Genomic DNA, 14,685 nt, shown 5'->3' with positions numbered 1-14,685 from the left:
CCCGTTCATAATATTGGTTCCGTTCACTCCTCCATTTTGGGAAGAGTCAGGGAAAAGATAAGCAAACTTTCATCCCAAACATAAACTGATAACGTCCTATATCTGACAACGTAGATTTACACCGCTCGTAATGGACCAAATGTTATTTGCTTTGTATATTTTTGGGCATAACTTTATGGATTTAAAGGTAGTAGAAAAGTCGTCTAGCGCATTGTGAAATTGGTTGACCCACCATAAATACGAACGTTCATACTCCCTTTAAACCCAAGCGACTAAACGTAGGAATTATCTCCGAAATTCATTAATTGATGATTTTAAAATTTATGTCAAAGTTAAATATAGTATTTGTGCGACTGGACTTACAACGGGTTTTTCATTATACGGCCGAAGATATTGTCAAAGTTCTGGCAGCATACTCGACAGTTTAAGATAATTAATGTAAAAAGTACTGATTATTAGGCCTAGTTTTTCGCCGCGTTTTAGTTAATTTATGTTATCAGGGTTTATACAAAATTTCCGGAATTAATTTTCCGGACTTTTCCAAGTTTCCTCCGACCATTTTTGTAGAATAAATGAAGAATTTGAGCTAAAATCTTCAAAAATATTTAATATGTATTTTTAATACATCTTTCGAAACTTCATTTTCAGGTTAGGTTATTTGTTCTATAATACAAGGTTTACATTGTATTGCCTTTTCCTTAAAAGGATTTTTGATCAATAGAAATTGGGAAAACCAAAATCAAATTTTTCAAAGCTAATTAAAAATGTGTCGGTATTTTTCATTATCTTTTATTTGCCTCTTTGTATTGGGGTGCGTTTGTTTGTCCAAGTTGCTAATTTCATTACTAGTCTAATATTTATATTTTCAGAAAACCGAGCCACCTAATGGCCAACGCGAGAAGTTCCTTTAACTACTCTATTTTAATCGATTTTAAAATATAAAATCGTCTTAACAGACGAAAATCCAACAGATAAAAACCTCTCGCGTTTGGCACTACGTGGCTGTGTGTAAACTTAAAAGGCTAATTGACTGAAAATGCCCATCTGTTTAGAAGTCAAACGTATTACCAGGGTTTCTGATCTAAAATCCCTGACTTTTCCAAGTTATCCCTGACCAATTTTGGGTATGTTCCCATTTATTCCAATTTTACCTTCTCCCAAAAACATGGTGTCCCATTTGTCCCAATTCCATTTCTCCGAACCGGAGTTCATTTAACCCAAAAATATGTATTCCCATTTTTCCCAACGATCAAGTTTCCCAAAAAAATTGATTCCCATTTCTCCCAACGATCAAGTTTCCCAAAAAAATTGATTCCCCTTTCTCCCAACGATCAAGTTTCCCAAAAAAATTGATTCCCATTTCTCCCAACGATCAAGTTTCCCAAAAAAATTGATTCCCATTTCTCCCAACGATCAAGTTTCCCAAAAAAATTGATTCCCATTTCTCCCAACGATCAAGTTTCCCAAAAAAATTGATTCCCATTTCTCCCAACGATCAAGTTTCCCAAAAAAATTGATTCCCATTTCTCCCAACGATCAAGTTTCCCAAAAAAATTGATTCCCATTTCTCCCAATCATTATTTTCCAAATATATGGTAATTGCGCGGTTTTAGATCTCATCGGTGCGAGTCGATATGTCGAAAAAAATACAACGTAACATTTTGACGGCATTATATTTTTTGACGACTTGGCGTTAGGTTAGGTTAGGTTAGTAGGCATATCCAAATTGTAGTAATATAAAGAATTACTTGGACTTATTTCATGTAATATATATTTTTATGGTAGGTTCATAATAAAGTTCGATAACTATTTTGGGACAAATGGGATTTGGGATAACTATTTTGGGACAAATGGGATTTGGGATAACTATTTTGGGACAAATGGGATTGGGACAAAAAGGATTGGGAGAAATGGGATTGGGATAAATTGGAATTGGGAGAAATTGAAATTGGGAGAACTATTTTGGGCGAAATGGGGGTAAACCCAAATTTGGACCTTTTTTATTGTTTTAGGTCAAAAATTCTTTGTTAATGTGTGGTTTGGTTGACTAACTAAAATCCCTGACTTTCTACGAAATTATTTAAATCCCTGACTTATCCCCGACATTTTACCTCCATTTTACATATCCCTGACTTAACCACGTTTTGTAAGAATCCTGATTACGTTACTTTTGTCACAACAAAATTTCAAGAAATACACGGATCAAAATATGTACCGTAGTTAAGTAATAGGGTTTAGGAGGATTAAGAAAAAACGCCTTGAGGAACTACGCTTGAAAGGTGTTCGCGTCGATTTCCCAGACACTCCGTTCGCGTATAAGATCCCTAAATCACCGCTAGAAGTTTGGAACGGTTAATTACATATCAGAGAATTTTTGGTCACGCTAAGCCTATCGAATTCCGAGTGTGTTGGGGCAACGGGCTGATTTAACGCCAAAACGGAAGTCGAGACAACCACGGCTGAGAGAGAAAGAGAAGAGGCCTCTTTTCAAAATAGAAAATATTAGAGAGGTTAAGAGCCCGCCAAATACGGAACGTTTTGACTCCCGCGGTGCTTCGTAGGCGTTTCGTCAGTCTAACTTCGCGGCGTTGTTAAAGCGGACGAAGTTCCCGTTAGCATTAACATACGAGGCTTAGCTTAACCTCTCTATTAACTCTCCTCTCTCTTTCAAAACCACAAAGATCTTCGATATTTCGAAAACTAAAAAACAGGCAGAAGAAAAATGTTCAAAAATCGTGATTGAAAGGGGCACCCGAAGAGAAAAAAATACCGAAATTAAAGAAGGGACAGTTGGCTCCAGCGGAAAGAGTCGGCCGAGAGGGGGAAATGTTCCCGAGCAGTCAGCAACAGATGCCAAAATTCGATCCCCGAAATAAGAAGTCACGTCAAATTTTAATTTTAAATGGAAAAATTTCAATTTCGCAAATTATTAAAAATAAATATTTTTAAATTAATACGCTAGACACCGCGGTATTTCGAAGTCTTCGAACCACTCGTAAAGACATTACTCCAGAACTAAAGTGTGGGAGGGTGGCGGCCAGCCCATCGTGCCAAGCTAGCTAATACTCGAGCTAATATCTCCCTACGCTTATTAGTACCGTTACACTCTGCAAGTTTTTAAAGAAAGGGAAAACCGAAGAGCTCGGGGAAAGTCCCTTTAACCAATAGGGAAAAAAATCAACCTAACCTAAGAACTCGGGGAAAAACCTAACCAAAGCGAACAGATTTCGTAAATTAACCGAAGAACTCAGGGGGTAAGACCCGTTAAGGGCCATTGCCTACTTTCGCGCAATTTCAAGCTGAACTCTTTTAATTTTGTATTTTAACTTATAAAATTAATATTTATGTGTAGAACAGCCTCTTGTTTAGTGATTAAAATAATTTTGACAATTTTAAATTTATAAGTAATAAAGTTATTACGTTTTAATTCGGACCCCCGGAGCTAAACAAGTTGAGCAAGCGCCCAAACTACCCTTTAGTTAGGACCTTATATCTCGATAACTATTAATATTATCAAAATTATTTTAAGCACTAGAGGAAATTTCATCCTAATAAGAAAAATATAATTCAATTACGTAATTGTTAAAACAGAAAAGTTCAGCTTGAACGAAAAAGAGGCTTTTACTGTATTCTTCCCCCTTAACCAAATCTAACAGATCTTGCAACCTAACCGAAAAGCTCGAGGAAAACCCTTTTAACCAATGGGGACAGAACTTGCAAGCCCAACGCAGAGATAATAAAATACATTCAAGTTTAGATATCCTTAGTTATTTAACGCCCAGCGTGCAAATTTGAAGACAGACAAACACCGGTAACAATACAAGTCCCCCCCAAACGCTACTTCGTTAACTCGTTGGCGCGACTAAAAAGACAGTAACGGGCCTCATTTTAAAAAGTACGGTTAATTAAGCTACGTACGGTAGAAGAAAAAAATTTAATTTTATAAAAGTTAATTATTTATTATAGTTCGAGGGGACATTAAAACCGCAATTAAACGTTGTATTAAAACGAGAACCCTGCGAGGGGATTATATAATATGCGGTTTCTAGCGAGAGCGACGCTTTTTATCTCATATTACCAAAAGGTTATCAGACTGCTATACTCCCCATGTAGAAAGCGTTTTCCTTATGAAGTTCTATTTTGACCTCGAATTTGAAATTTTGCGAGCTTCTAGGCCGAAAAAAAAAAACGTTTTTGTTTTTATGAAAGCATTTTGTATACGTAGAAATAGCTATATCCTCAATTCCCAAGTGCAATTTATCGCGTCAAAAGACGGGGATGGAAATTAGCTTTTTATTTGACTCGATTTTCTCATCACTTTCATAAGGAAAACGCCCTCCGATTCTGAGCGCTATTTCGATAACTTCGGTTTACTTACTTCTGATATTACCGAATACCGAGAATATTGTCTAGACGGAAATTTAACTAATTTTATTACTCAAGGCGGACTATCAAAAAGGCTTTAAATTCAATTTAAATAAGTTTCGTAAAATTCAAGACCGATAATCCAAATTTTGAATTAATTTTTATCAAAAGTAAAACCGTCTCGTTTAAAATTTAAAGTTAAAATAAAAAATGTTTTAACGAATTACAACATCAGCGTGTCAGTTGGGGATATATTTTAATTATCCGCTTACATTCGTGACGGTTTTTTTTTCCTTTTAAGACTGACATCTTCATTTTCTTGAGGGAAAAAACTGGAAATAACGGCGGTCGTAACTTAAGTCAAACCAATTTATCGAGTATTGGACAACTCGTTACTAGGTCAAAAATAATCAAAAACAGAGGCCTCCGACGTCGTGGGAAAAAGTCATTTCACCTCTATTTAGTCAAGAACACATTCAACACAGTGATAGGAAAAAAAATAGCTACGATGATTGAGGAAGGGTTAACGTTAATAGATAATTAATTCGGAGATATAAGAAGAAGTTTATTTTGAAATATAAATCTACGCTCATCCTTCACGTCGTTGTTTTCTCCTTCGTGGCTTTCGAACGAGCGAATTAAGAGATATCCTCATTAACTCGAACAAAAATGGGACATCTCATTTTTGATAAGTTTCGCTTTAGGTTCTATTCCCCTCGGGGATTTGTGGCAAAGGTCTTTGACATTTAAATACGCGTTTAGGAAAAAATTAAATATTTCGCCCATTTTTATAAAGTAAAACATTTCGGAATATTTAAATTTTACCCTTATTTTGGCAATCCTTTGTTGCGATTATAGTCTAAGAAGAGACTCATTTTTCATAAACTAAAACGGAATATTTAAGAAGACGAGAAAATGTTCACTTTTATTCATAAGGCCGACCGAGAATTCTTTGGCAATCCCAAAAAATGGGGCCATTTCTTTCGAGCATTCATAGCGTGTAGTACACACCAGCACTCCCCCATTTTCCATTTCATTTTATACGAGTTATAATTTATAGTCAACGAGCGACCCTGGATGCGCTATATCTACTAAAAACTCACTCGACAGCGGAATCCGAGGCGCGTACGGTGGGTGAAGTCCGCGTCGCTAACAGCCTATCTTCGGACTTGAGCGTCGAGCAAAGTCGATATTTCCTCGTGCACCGCCTCTTGAATAAAAGGGTGTGAAAACCGCGGTCACTTATTACCGTTATTACTCTCCAAGCCCGGTTCTTTTACAATTGTTATTTATATATAACTTGTCCGTGGCCATATAGATTAAAAAGCTCCTTATCAATTTACATTTAGCGTACAGCGCTGACCCACTTCAAAAACAAGCCGAAGAAAAAAGATTACCACCCTCTACAGAAAATCATTATCTCCCCAAGATAAAAAATTAACGGGTAGCCAAACCAGCGTTCATTTTAAAACAAATTAAAGGAGAATTGATAACGAAAAAGAGAAAACTACAAGAAAGGAAATTAATTCGCAAATACTCCGACTAAGTCTAACTACAATGTTAATTTAGTTACGTTAGACTTAAAAAGATATTTGAAAAGCCCGAATTCGATGTATTTTGCGTAAGCAACTAAACTAAACGAAAGTAACTTATTGAAATTATATTTTAATCAGGTAGATGACGATGTAAACAATTATGTCATTCATAAAAATAAATATAAAATGGGTGTTATATTAAAAAAATATAACCGTGAGAAATAAATATACGTTTCGCAACTCTGAAATTTTGATTGTAACTGGTACTGCGAACGAAAATTGCTAGTTTTGGGGAGGTTACAAAAACACTTTTTGTTGATATATTTCTTTATAACCAATTACTTTAATAAGTTTAGAACTACCGCCCACTCACGAGTAGTCATAAACTAGATAATTTAACAAAAAAATTATACCCCTACTTTTTTGTTTAAGAGACACGCGAAACTGACGTCAGGCATTTCGCAGAATTAGAGCGAATACATTTAACCTTTTAAACCACTTTATTTACGTATGATATCACCATCTCTTATTTTTGTCCTTAGTGTCTTATAAATATTATAATCTAGGTTTTAATTCTGGGCCGGTGTAAATTTCTAAAGCGGGAGATGGCGAAATGAAAAAGGTGATTAGGCCATCGAGACTGGTTTTTAAACGCGCAAATATCGTACAAAAATAAAATTAGAAAAAATAATAAAATGAAGAATATTCACCTTCAGAACGTACGAATCTGGTTGAAAAGAGTTACTCAACGAACGACGCCTGGCGGCTGACGACGACACTTCCTCTTCAGACAACTGGCGGCTGAGAGATACAAAAAACATCCATTTGATTAAGAAAAAAAGATCTAAAATGTAAAACAACAAGTAGACGTAGCGAAGGGGTATTTTAATCTCGAGGTTATACAAAAACCTTTGGCATTAAAACATTTTATTTCTAAGAAAATAGAAACTAGGTCTTTAGTATTGAAACTTGTAGATTCTTTCACTATCATTGATACGTAGAAAATTATACCGATTCGAAGAGGAAGATAAAATGGGAAAGTCAAGCTATCAATTTTCCGGTTTAATTTTGAAATAGTTATCAAATTAATAAAGGAAAGACTGGCGTTTCCGGTAGTTTTTATCACTTAATTTCAAAGGGTTTATTATTAATTCCCCGCGGGACACCAAGAATTAATGTAAATCGAACAAGCGACGGGGAAAAAAAACGAAATGAAAATAGCTCGTTTCATTGTTCTGGCTGCGGTAGCCCGTCTCAATTTCCAACTTCCTACATCTTCATTGTTAAGCTTGCTTCGATCAAAAAGTATATTAGATACTTTATTCCGGGAAACATTCGCCGAACTTTTGCGTGACAATATTTACATATGTTACATTTTAACTTTGGAAATTAATTTCAAATATCTCCCTCGGGTTCAGAGGAGTGACTTTTTGGAATAGTCTACCTTCAGAAATTCAAGATTAACCTAATACTAGAACTATTAAGCGTTTAATATATGATTGGACACTTTCTTTAAGCATGTATTTCACATTTTTAATGCAGCTTAATTATCATTTATTGTAAATAGTGGTAGGGACCCACTTGGAAATCAGTTATGCTGAAGAGGATATCCCATAATAAAGGCTTTATTATTATTATTATTCGCAATTGGTATTAAATCGAAATTCCATGTTATTTTTGAAACTTCTAAATGTGTTATATTATATACACGAACCAAGATTGATTGGAAAAATATTTGTTGATTTTGGACCACGTAGTATAGAGATTAGATGAACCAGGGCTATTTATTTAAGGAAATATTTTGAAATTAAATTTCTCAAAATAGAAATATTTTATTTAAATGTTATAAAATTCAAGTTTTCAGCCGTTGGTTGTAAATATCTTTAAAGGTCAGAGGTCAAATATTTTGAGATAGATGGTTCTCAAATTTTTAATAAATTTAAAATATCACACTAGTGTCTAAGTAATATATCTAGGCATAAACAAATACATAATTTGCAATCAAATCTAATTTTAAGAAATTAATATAATTTCAATGCCAAAACAAAAACAAAAATTGGTCCCTAAACCTCCTAAAATACCCCCGTTTAACCAGAATAAGTCGATACCACCCTGTCATGCGGATTCATTGCTGAACTTCTAATTAGCAAAGCGCTCAGGACTTTAGAAATACTAGCTAAATAGTGGTTCAACAACGAAATTAGAGATGGCGGTACTGTACGACTTCCTGACTAAATTGACAACGTACAGCAGAATATCGCGTCAAAAACATTGAAACGCGAGTCCCTAGATTCTTAGTCCACGCAACAGCGTGCCTCTTCGACGAAAACAAATCTATTTCAGAGAAGCCATCGCCATCTGGTTCTCGAAATCGACACTAAAGATTTAAAGCTTAAATTTTTGCGCGTACAACCTTTAAAGTAGAATAGTTGAATAATGATAATAACGGAAAAGAGATAATTACCCAAGTTCGACGAGAGGAACGCTAGAGAGTCTAGATCGTCTGTGAAAGGTAACGGGTAACGGGAGAGAGATGTTTTGAGAGGTAGCTAGCAAACAGGGGCCCGATTCCACATCCAACATTTTGTTCGAATCTAACGAAAGACAAAAACACAATGATTATTAATCAAACGACCGCCTATCTCCTAAATCACATTACACCATAAGTAACATAATAACAATAAGTATAACACTTCCTATCGCTTTAATGCCAATTTTCTAAACGAACCTTTTTTCGGCACTGATACTCTCTCCAGGCTGTGACTTGGACTCGCGACTTACAACTTTTTGATAAAAATTTAAGTATAATATCGGAGAGCGCGTTCTGGAGTCGCGAGGGGCTTTGGCTTTGTTTAGAAGCGCGCGTGCGAATCACGCGTGATAAAAAAACATGAGCTCGTGACGCCGAGAAAAACATTTTGAATTTTTATCATTTTAGCCTAATATTCCGCCTATCTATCGGAAACCAGATATTTCGGCTTAGCGGAAGTCTCGCGTATTTTAGACACTAGAGGGCTCTGTGCTGAGAAAATATCTTGATTACGCAATAGAGTAATATCGGCGTGACGTATGTCGACGTCACCCATGCTTTTTCCTATAGATAAAAAACTGCCCTCAAAATGGCGGCCATAGCCCAAAGCTACAGAGCGATACTACTCTGTAACTATGAAAATCAGTTTGGTTGTAAATCTCGTTAATTGTCATACTTATTGTTATTGTGTTACTTATGATTACACCAAAAACAATAAATTTCCTTTATCGTAAGGCCTCTTTAGGAAGATCACATAAAATAAACAATATTCAAAAAATTTCGAAAATATTTTCCTAAAACTTTCCCCAAAACAGAAGGTGCCCCCCAACAAACAGAGCAAAACCTGTTCAAAGAAAAATGCATTGGGCCGTATATAAGAAAAGCAACTCTAGAATAGATTGGGGGACCTTGCCAAGGTTGTGGGCTTTTGAATTTTTACCATAAAGGCCACCATCCCGCTTTTAAAACTACAAATACCCCCCCGCCGCCGATAGAGACGCAACCTGGGATGAATACGGCTATTCACGACATAAAAAGTTTTTTTATTCACTTGAACGATTCGAGGTTGAAATGTTTTCTCCCTTAAATCTTCCCTCAAAATGAGAAAAAAAAATTGTGAGGGTACCCAACAGCTTTAACCCTTTGGGCCTTGCACCTAAAAAACCACCATTTAGGCCTAGTGGAAAATAAAACTATCTTTAGAAAATCGATAAATATCACCTCCTACTACAAAAATAGGAAGTTAAAATGTCCTTTTCAATAGATCTTCATTTTTTCCATAATTTTGCCTTTTAGCATAAGTAAGGTAAGGACCATAAGTTTGACAATTGTAGCCCTGTTCATGCATTTTTTACTACCTCCTTCACCAAAGGCTAATTAGTAAAAGTATCAGTAAATCAAAATAATGAAAATAAAACAGTCTTTGCAAGTTTCTTTTCCCTATATGTCAGCCTTTTTCAAATTCAACCAAAATTAAATACTCGAAAAAAATTTAGGTTAATTGATATTAATAAACAATACACAAAATGCATGTAGATCCGAATTTCGAAAATATTACCTCTAATATTAAATTAATATTCCGATTTCATAATTAATCATCGTTTGGCCAAAGAAAGCGTTATTTTTGACAGGGTTTTAAATTTCGTTTACATTCTCGAAAGAATAGTTCAGTAAGTCACTACCGGGTGGCGCTATTTCCATGTTTTTGAAAGCCACCGTGAAAAAAATTATGTAATAAAAAATGTATTTAAGTGTCATACTTATAGTTCTTAGTTTACCTATGCCTTTAGGTTTATGCAAAACTAAATCGATTTTTTAAGTTGGTTCAAAAGAGCTTAAGCTTTTTTTTTTATCCTATAAACGTATTTTTACATAAATCGAGCGAGCGTACAAAATCTCCAATATTTTGGTCAAACCTAAACCGCCGCGACCAGAATCTTTATTTATTAACGTAGCAATTTGGGGAGAGATGGCACCACGATCGATATTTCTTTCCTCTCTTTTTAACGGATCTGGCGAGGGAGAGAAAGTGGAAGATTCGCGATCTACTTTTTAATACGCGGCGGCTGGGAGATAAACTTTCCTGCCAAAACCTCCGCGAACGCAGGCGGGGACGTGGCGGCCTCTAGTTGCCAATTTCGGAACTAAATCGAAAGGGCGACACAGTTGAAAAAATGTTCAGAGTACCAAAGCAAATATTTGGAGAACTTTCAAGGAAACTGTTTAAGTAATTAAACGTTAGTTAATTAATTAATTAAACGTTAGTTTAGCAAAGGAATTTTAATTAGCAGAGCTCTCGTTATTACAGAACAAGTTAGTAATTAAATCTACTTTTAGTAATAAATAAGAATAATTTTTTATAAGTTTATAATAATAAAAATATTACCAGAGTTATAAGAATACAAACGTTTATAGAAAAAAATAAAAATAAATACATAAAAATTGTGAATCTCAAATAAAAATATGATAATATATGAAGGTTTTACTAAAATATAAATAATACAATGTACTCACAAGGAGACTACCCGAGGTGTTACACACCGATTTTGTTCAAACTCGGGGCATTGGTAGACCTTCATGTAACTTGAAAAATCCTAAAGGGATTTTATTCAATGGGCAACGGTTTTGCCATGGCAACGGAAAATATTTTTGACAACATAAAATAACATGGGATTTTGACCGATTCCTAGGGTCCCCCCTGTGAAACATTTTACAAAATTGAAAAAAAATTAAAATACCAAAGTTATAAAAAAAAATTATAAAAACTGACGAAAAAAATCAATTGGTCACATTTTTTATCAATTTTTTAAATTTTTTTCACAGGGAAATCGGTCAAAATCCCATGTTATTTTATGTTGTCAAAAACATTTTCCGTTGCCATGGCAAAACCGTTGCCCATTGAATAAAATCCCTTTAGGATTTTTCAAGTTACATACCAATCCCCCGAGTTTGAACAAAATCGGTGTGTAACACCTCGGGTAGTCTCCTTGTCAGTTAAAATAAGAATTATTGTATTATAAAAAAAAAGTTAAATAAAAATTGGAAGTATTATAAATTACCAATACAAATATTGCATTAAAAAGGTAATGAAAAATGTAAATTTATCTATCCAATTATCAAACCGCAAAATCAGCGAATAACAGGTAATTTAAAAAAAGGCCAATTTCAACCCTTTGACAACAAATATATCGATGGAATTTAGCGAAATTCCGCTACCTAGCGGCGTTAAAAAGAAACTCTCGGTAAAGAGCTCCGCTTAAAAATGCTTTAAAAATCAATGGAAGCCGGTTTCGGTCCAGCGGAAGGCGCGCGGAAAATCCCAACTACTAGAAGCGGACCGATTCGCTTTAGCTGACAATACCTACAAAACAGAGGAGTGGGTAAAGTCCAGATACGCGAAATCGGGTCCAAACAATCGGATGAACGAGTTGAGTCGAGTCAAAATATCGATTATTCGAGGCAAGATGAAACAGAGAGAGAGAGAGAGAGAGAAGTCCGAGGAATCTAGGAAGCGGATGATGAGGGGCGGAAGGATACGGCGAAGAGAAGAGAGAGGAGGGTGGGGCCAAAACCAGTGAGTCATCCGCGGCAAAAAATAGGGCGGGGGCGAGCGAATTATTATTAGGCTCAAGTAGAGCGACCACTGTCTATGACGTATTGGGGTACTTTAACGGGGTTCCCTCTGGACACGCCGACCCATACCGATTAGACGGATGTCCAATTCAACTTGAAAGCGCGCGCCAAGAGGGGAGATCCCCAGTACCCGTTAAATGACTCTAAGGGGAGGCAGTGCCACTCTCAAAGGCTTTCAATTTGGCGTGGTGTCATTTCAGCCGCTTTATCATACGGTCTCCTTTTTTTTATTTCACCAGCGAGCTGGCTCCTCTAATTTGGCGCGGCATTCTTTGCGCTTCATTTTCTTCTTTTCAGAAAAAGAAGCACGTCCTAATAAGAGAGACCATCCAGAATCGTTTAGGCTTGTTTAGGTGTTGTATCTTTATTCCCGACGGGGGAATTCGCCCTGGAATCCCCCCCCCGCTGCTGGTTCCCCCTCTTTCACCTCTTTTCATCCGTTGTCAACGGCTAAATCCGGCGCGGCCATAAGCGACCTGGATTTGCGACGGTTTGACCCACTGACCCTCAAGCGCGAAACGATCGTTACAAAAATGGTGGTCATCCCAAAAATAGCCATAGAAAGATTTGGATTTGAAAGGGCCCATTAGATGCCTTTTTTCCGAAACATCCATCACTATATGTATACAAAACTGAACATACCAAAAAAAAAAGGATAATGTTCCATTGTGTAGACTCGATTTTTAGTATTTCAGCTTCCAGAGGATTATCGGGGGATATTTTTTTGAGGACGGAAGAGATACCATAAATATATAATATATCTGTTACGATGGAAATAACAGTAACCATCATCGATTGTTATTCGCTTCAAACATATACTCGAAAGGCTTCCGATGATTTTGGAAGGAAAAATTATAAATTTATAAATCTCTTACATTGAGCCGTGATGCGGTGGGGGAAATACAAATTTGCTTCAATATTTTAATTTTTATAGACTACATGAATGCTTTCATATAGTCTAAGTCTGAGAATTAAAACACAATTGGACGGCGTAATAAGCATTGGTTGATTTCCATTACTTAAATTTGTCATATAGAACGACATTTTTACATACAGAAAGAGCCTAGAGCTTATTTCAAATTAATATTGCTTTAATCTTATTATATGGAAGGTTAGGTATATAACCCAAAAACTATTCCTACTAAAATGCCAATGTTCACCATATCTACAAACTAATAGGTTGATTTCACAAGCAGAAACGGTACTATACACACGTTCATTATAAAGTAATATAATTATTACGTTTTACTTGCGGTGTAAGATTCGGCGATTTGGCGGGAAAATTATTTATAGTAAAACTTGTTCGAGAGTGCGAAGGTAAGCGTAGGGCTCCCATCCAATAGTGCCAAAAATATATATTAATTATCAAAAGTAAATGATCCTAGTTATCAGACTGCTATACCCCCTATGTTGGATGCGTTTTCTTTATGAAGTTACATTTTGACCTCGAATTTGAAATTTGGCGCGCTCCTTGGCCGAAAAAACGTATTTGTGTTTATGAAAAAAATTTATAGCTATACCCACAATACACAAGTACAATTTATCGCGTCAAAAGACGGGGATGGAAATTAGCTTTTATTTGACTCGATTTTATCATCATTTTCATAAGGAAAACGCTTTTACTTTACTTCTGGAATTATAGAATAAAAATTTAAAGATTGATAATTTAGTCCTAGAATTATCCTATAATGTAAAGGAGTTTTATAGGCTTAAAAAACCGAAATACGTAAGTTTTATAGAGTGTTTTCAAAAGAAGGTCATTTCAATGCAAGACAGATCAAGATCAGAAAATAAATTTCAAATTTGCTCCTTTGGGATTTCGCGCGGTCAAATTAAGTATATTTCTTGTTGGTGCGTAAATCAAAACTTATCAGTTAGGGTTTCATCGAATATGCTAAATTATGGGATTTGAAAAGGACCATTTCGAAATTATGGGATTTGAAGAGGACCATTTCGAAATTATGGGATTTGAAAAGGACCATTTCGAAATTATGGGATTTGAAAAGGACCATTTCGAAATTATGGGATTTGAAGAGGACCATTTCGAAATTATGGGATTTGAAGAGGACCATTTCGAAATTATGGGATTTGAAGAGGACCATTTCGAAATTATGGGATTTGAAAAGGACCATTTCGAAATTATGGGATTTGAAAAGGACCATTTCGAAATTATGGGATTTGAAAAGGACCATTTCGAAATTATGGGATTTGAAAAGGACCATTTCGAAATTATGGGATTTGAAAAGGACCATTTCGAAATTATGGGATTTGAAAAGGACCATTTCGAAATTATGGGATTTGAAGAGGACCATTTCGAAATTATGGGATTTGAAGAGGACCATTTCGAAATTATGGGATTTGAAGAGGACCATTTCGAAATTATGGGATTTGAAAAGGACCATTTCGAAATTATGGGATTTGAAAAGGACCATTTCGAAATTATGGGATTTGAAAAGGACCATTTCGAAATTATGGGATTTGAAAAGGACCATTTCGAAATTATGGGATTTGAAAAGGACCATTTCGAAATTATGGGATTTGAAAAGGACCATTTCGAAATTATGGGATTTGAAAAGGACCATTTCGAAATTATGGGATTTGAAGAGGACCATTTCGAAATTA

The 14,685-nt window shown here is 35.5% G+C and overlaps 1 protein-coding gene across 3 annotated transcripts in view; it reads right to left on the bottom strand.

Moving 5' to 3' along the window:
- The window catches only part of CdGAPr (GTPase-activating protein CdGAPr), a 121,176-nt gene that overhangs the window by 69,448 nt on the left and 37,043 nt on the right, over nucleotides 1-14,685 (bottom strand). For 2 of the 3 annotated variants that reach the window (XM_090155167.1, XM_090155164.1), the window contains exons 2-3: nucleotides 8,365-8,494; nucleotides 6,611-6,701 (exon numbers count right to left, since the gene is read on the bottom strand). In XM_090155167.1, coding sequence (XP_090011293.1) covers nucleotides 6,611-6,701; nucleotides 8,365-8,494 — 221 coding nt within the window. The remainder of the gene's footprint in view (nucleotides 1-6,610; nucleotides 6,702-8,364; nucleotides 8,495-14,685) is intronic. The other variant, XM_090155165.1, reaches the window with a different exon arrangement.

This window comes from Leiobunum rupestre, chromosome 8 (genome assembly GCF_980474605.1).
Source record: "Leiobunum rupestre chromosome 8, qqLeiRupe1.1.hap1, whole genome shotgun sequence".
NCBI classification, from domain to species: domain Eukaryota; kingdom Metazoa; phylum Arthropoda; class Arachnida; order Opiliones; family Sclerosomatidae; genus Leiobunum; species Leiobunum rupestre.
Note: the sequence above shows the minus strand (reverse complement) of the source record. Positions and strands in the feature narration are given on the sequence as shown.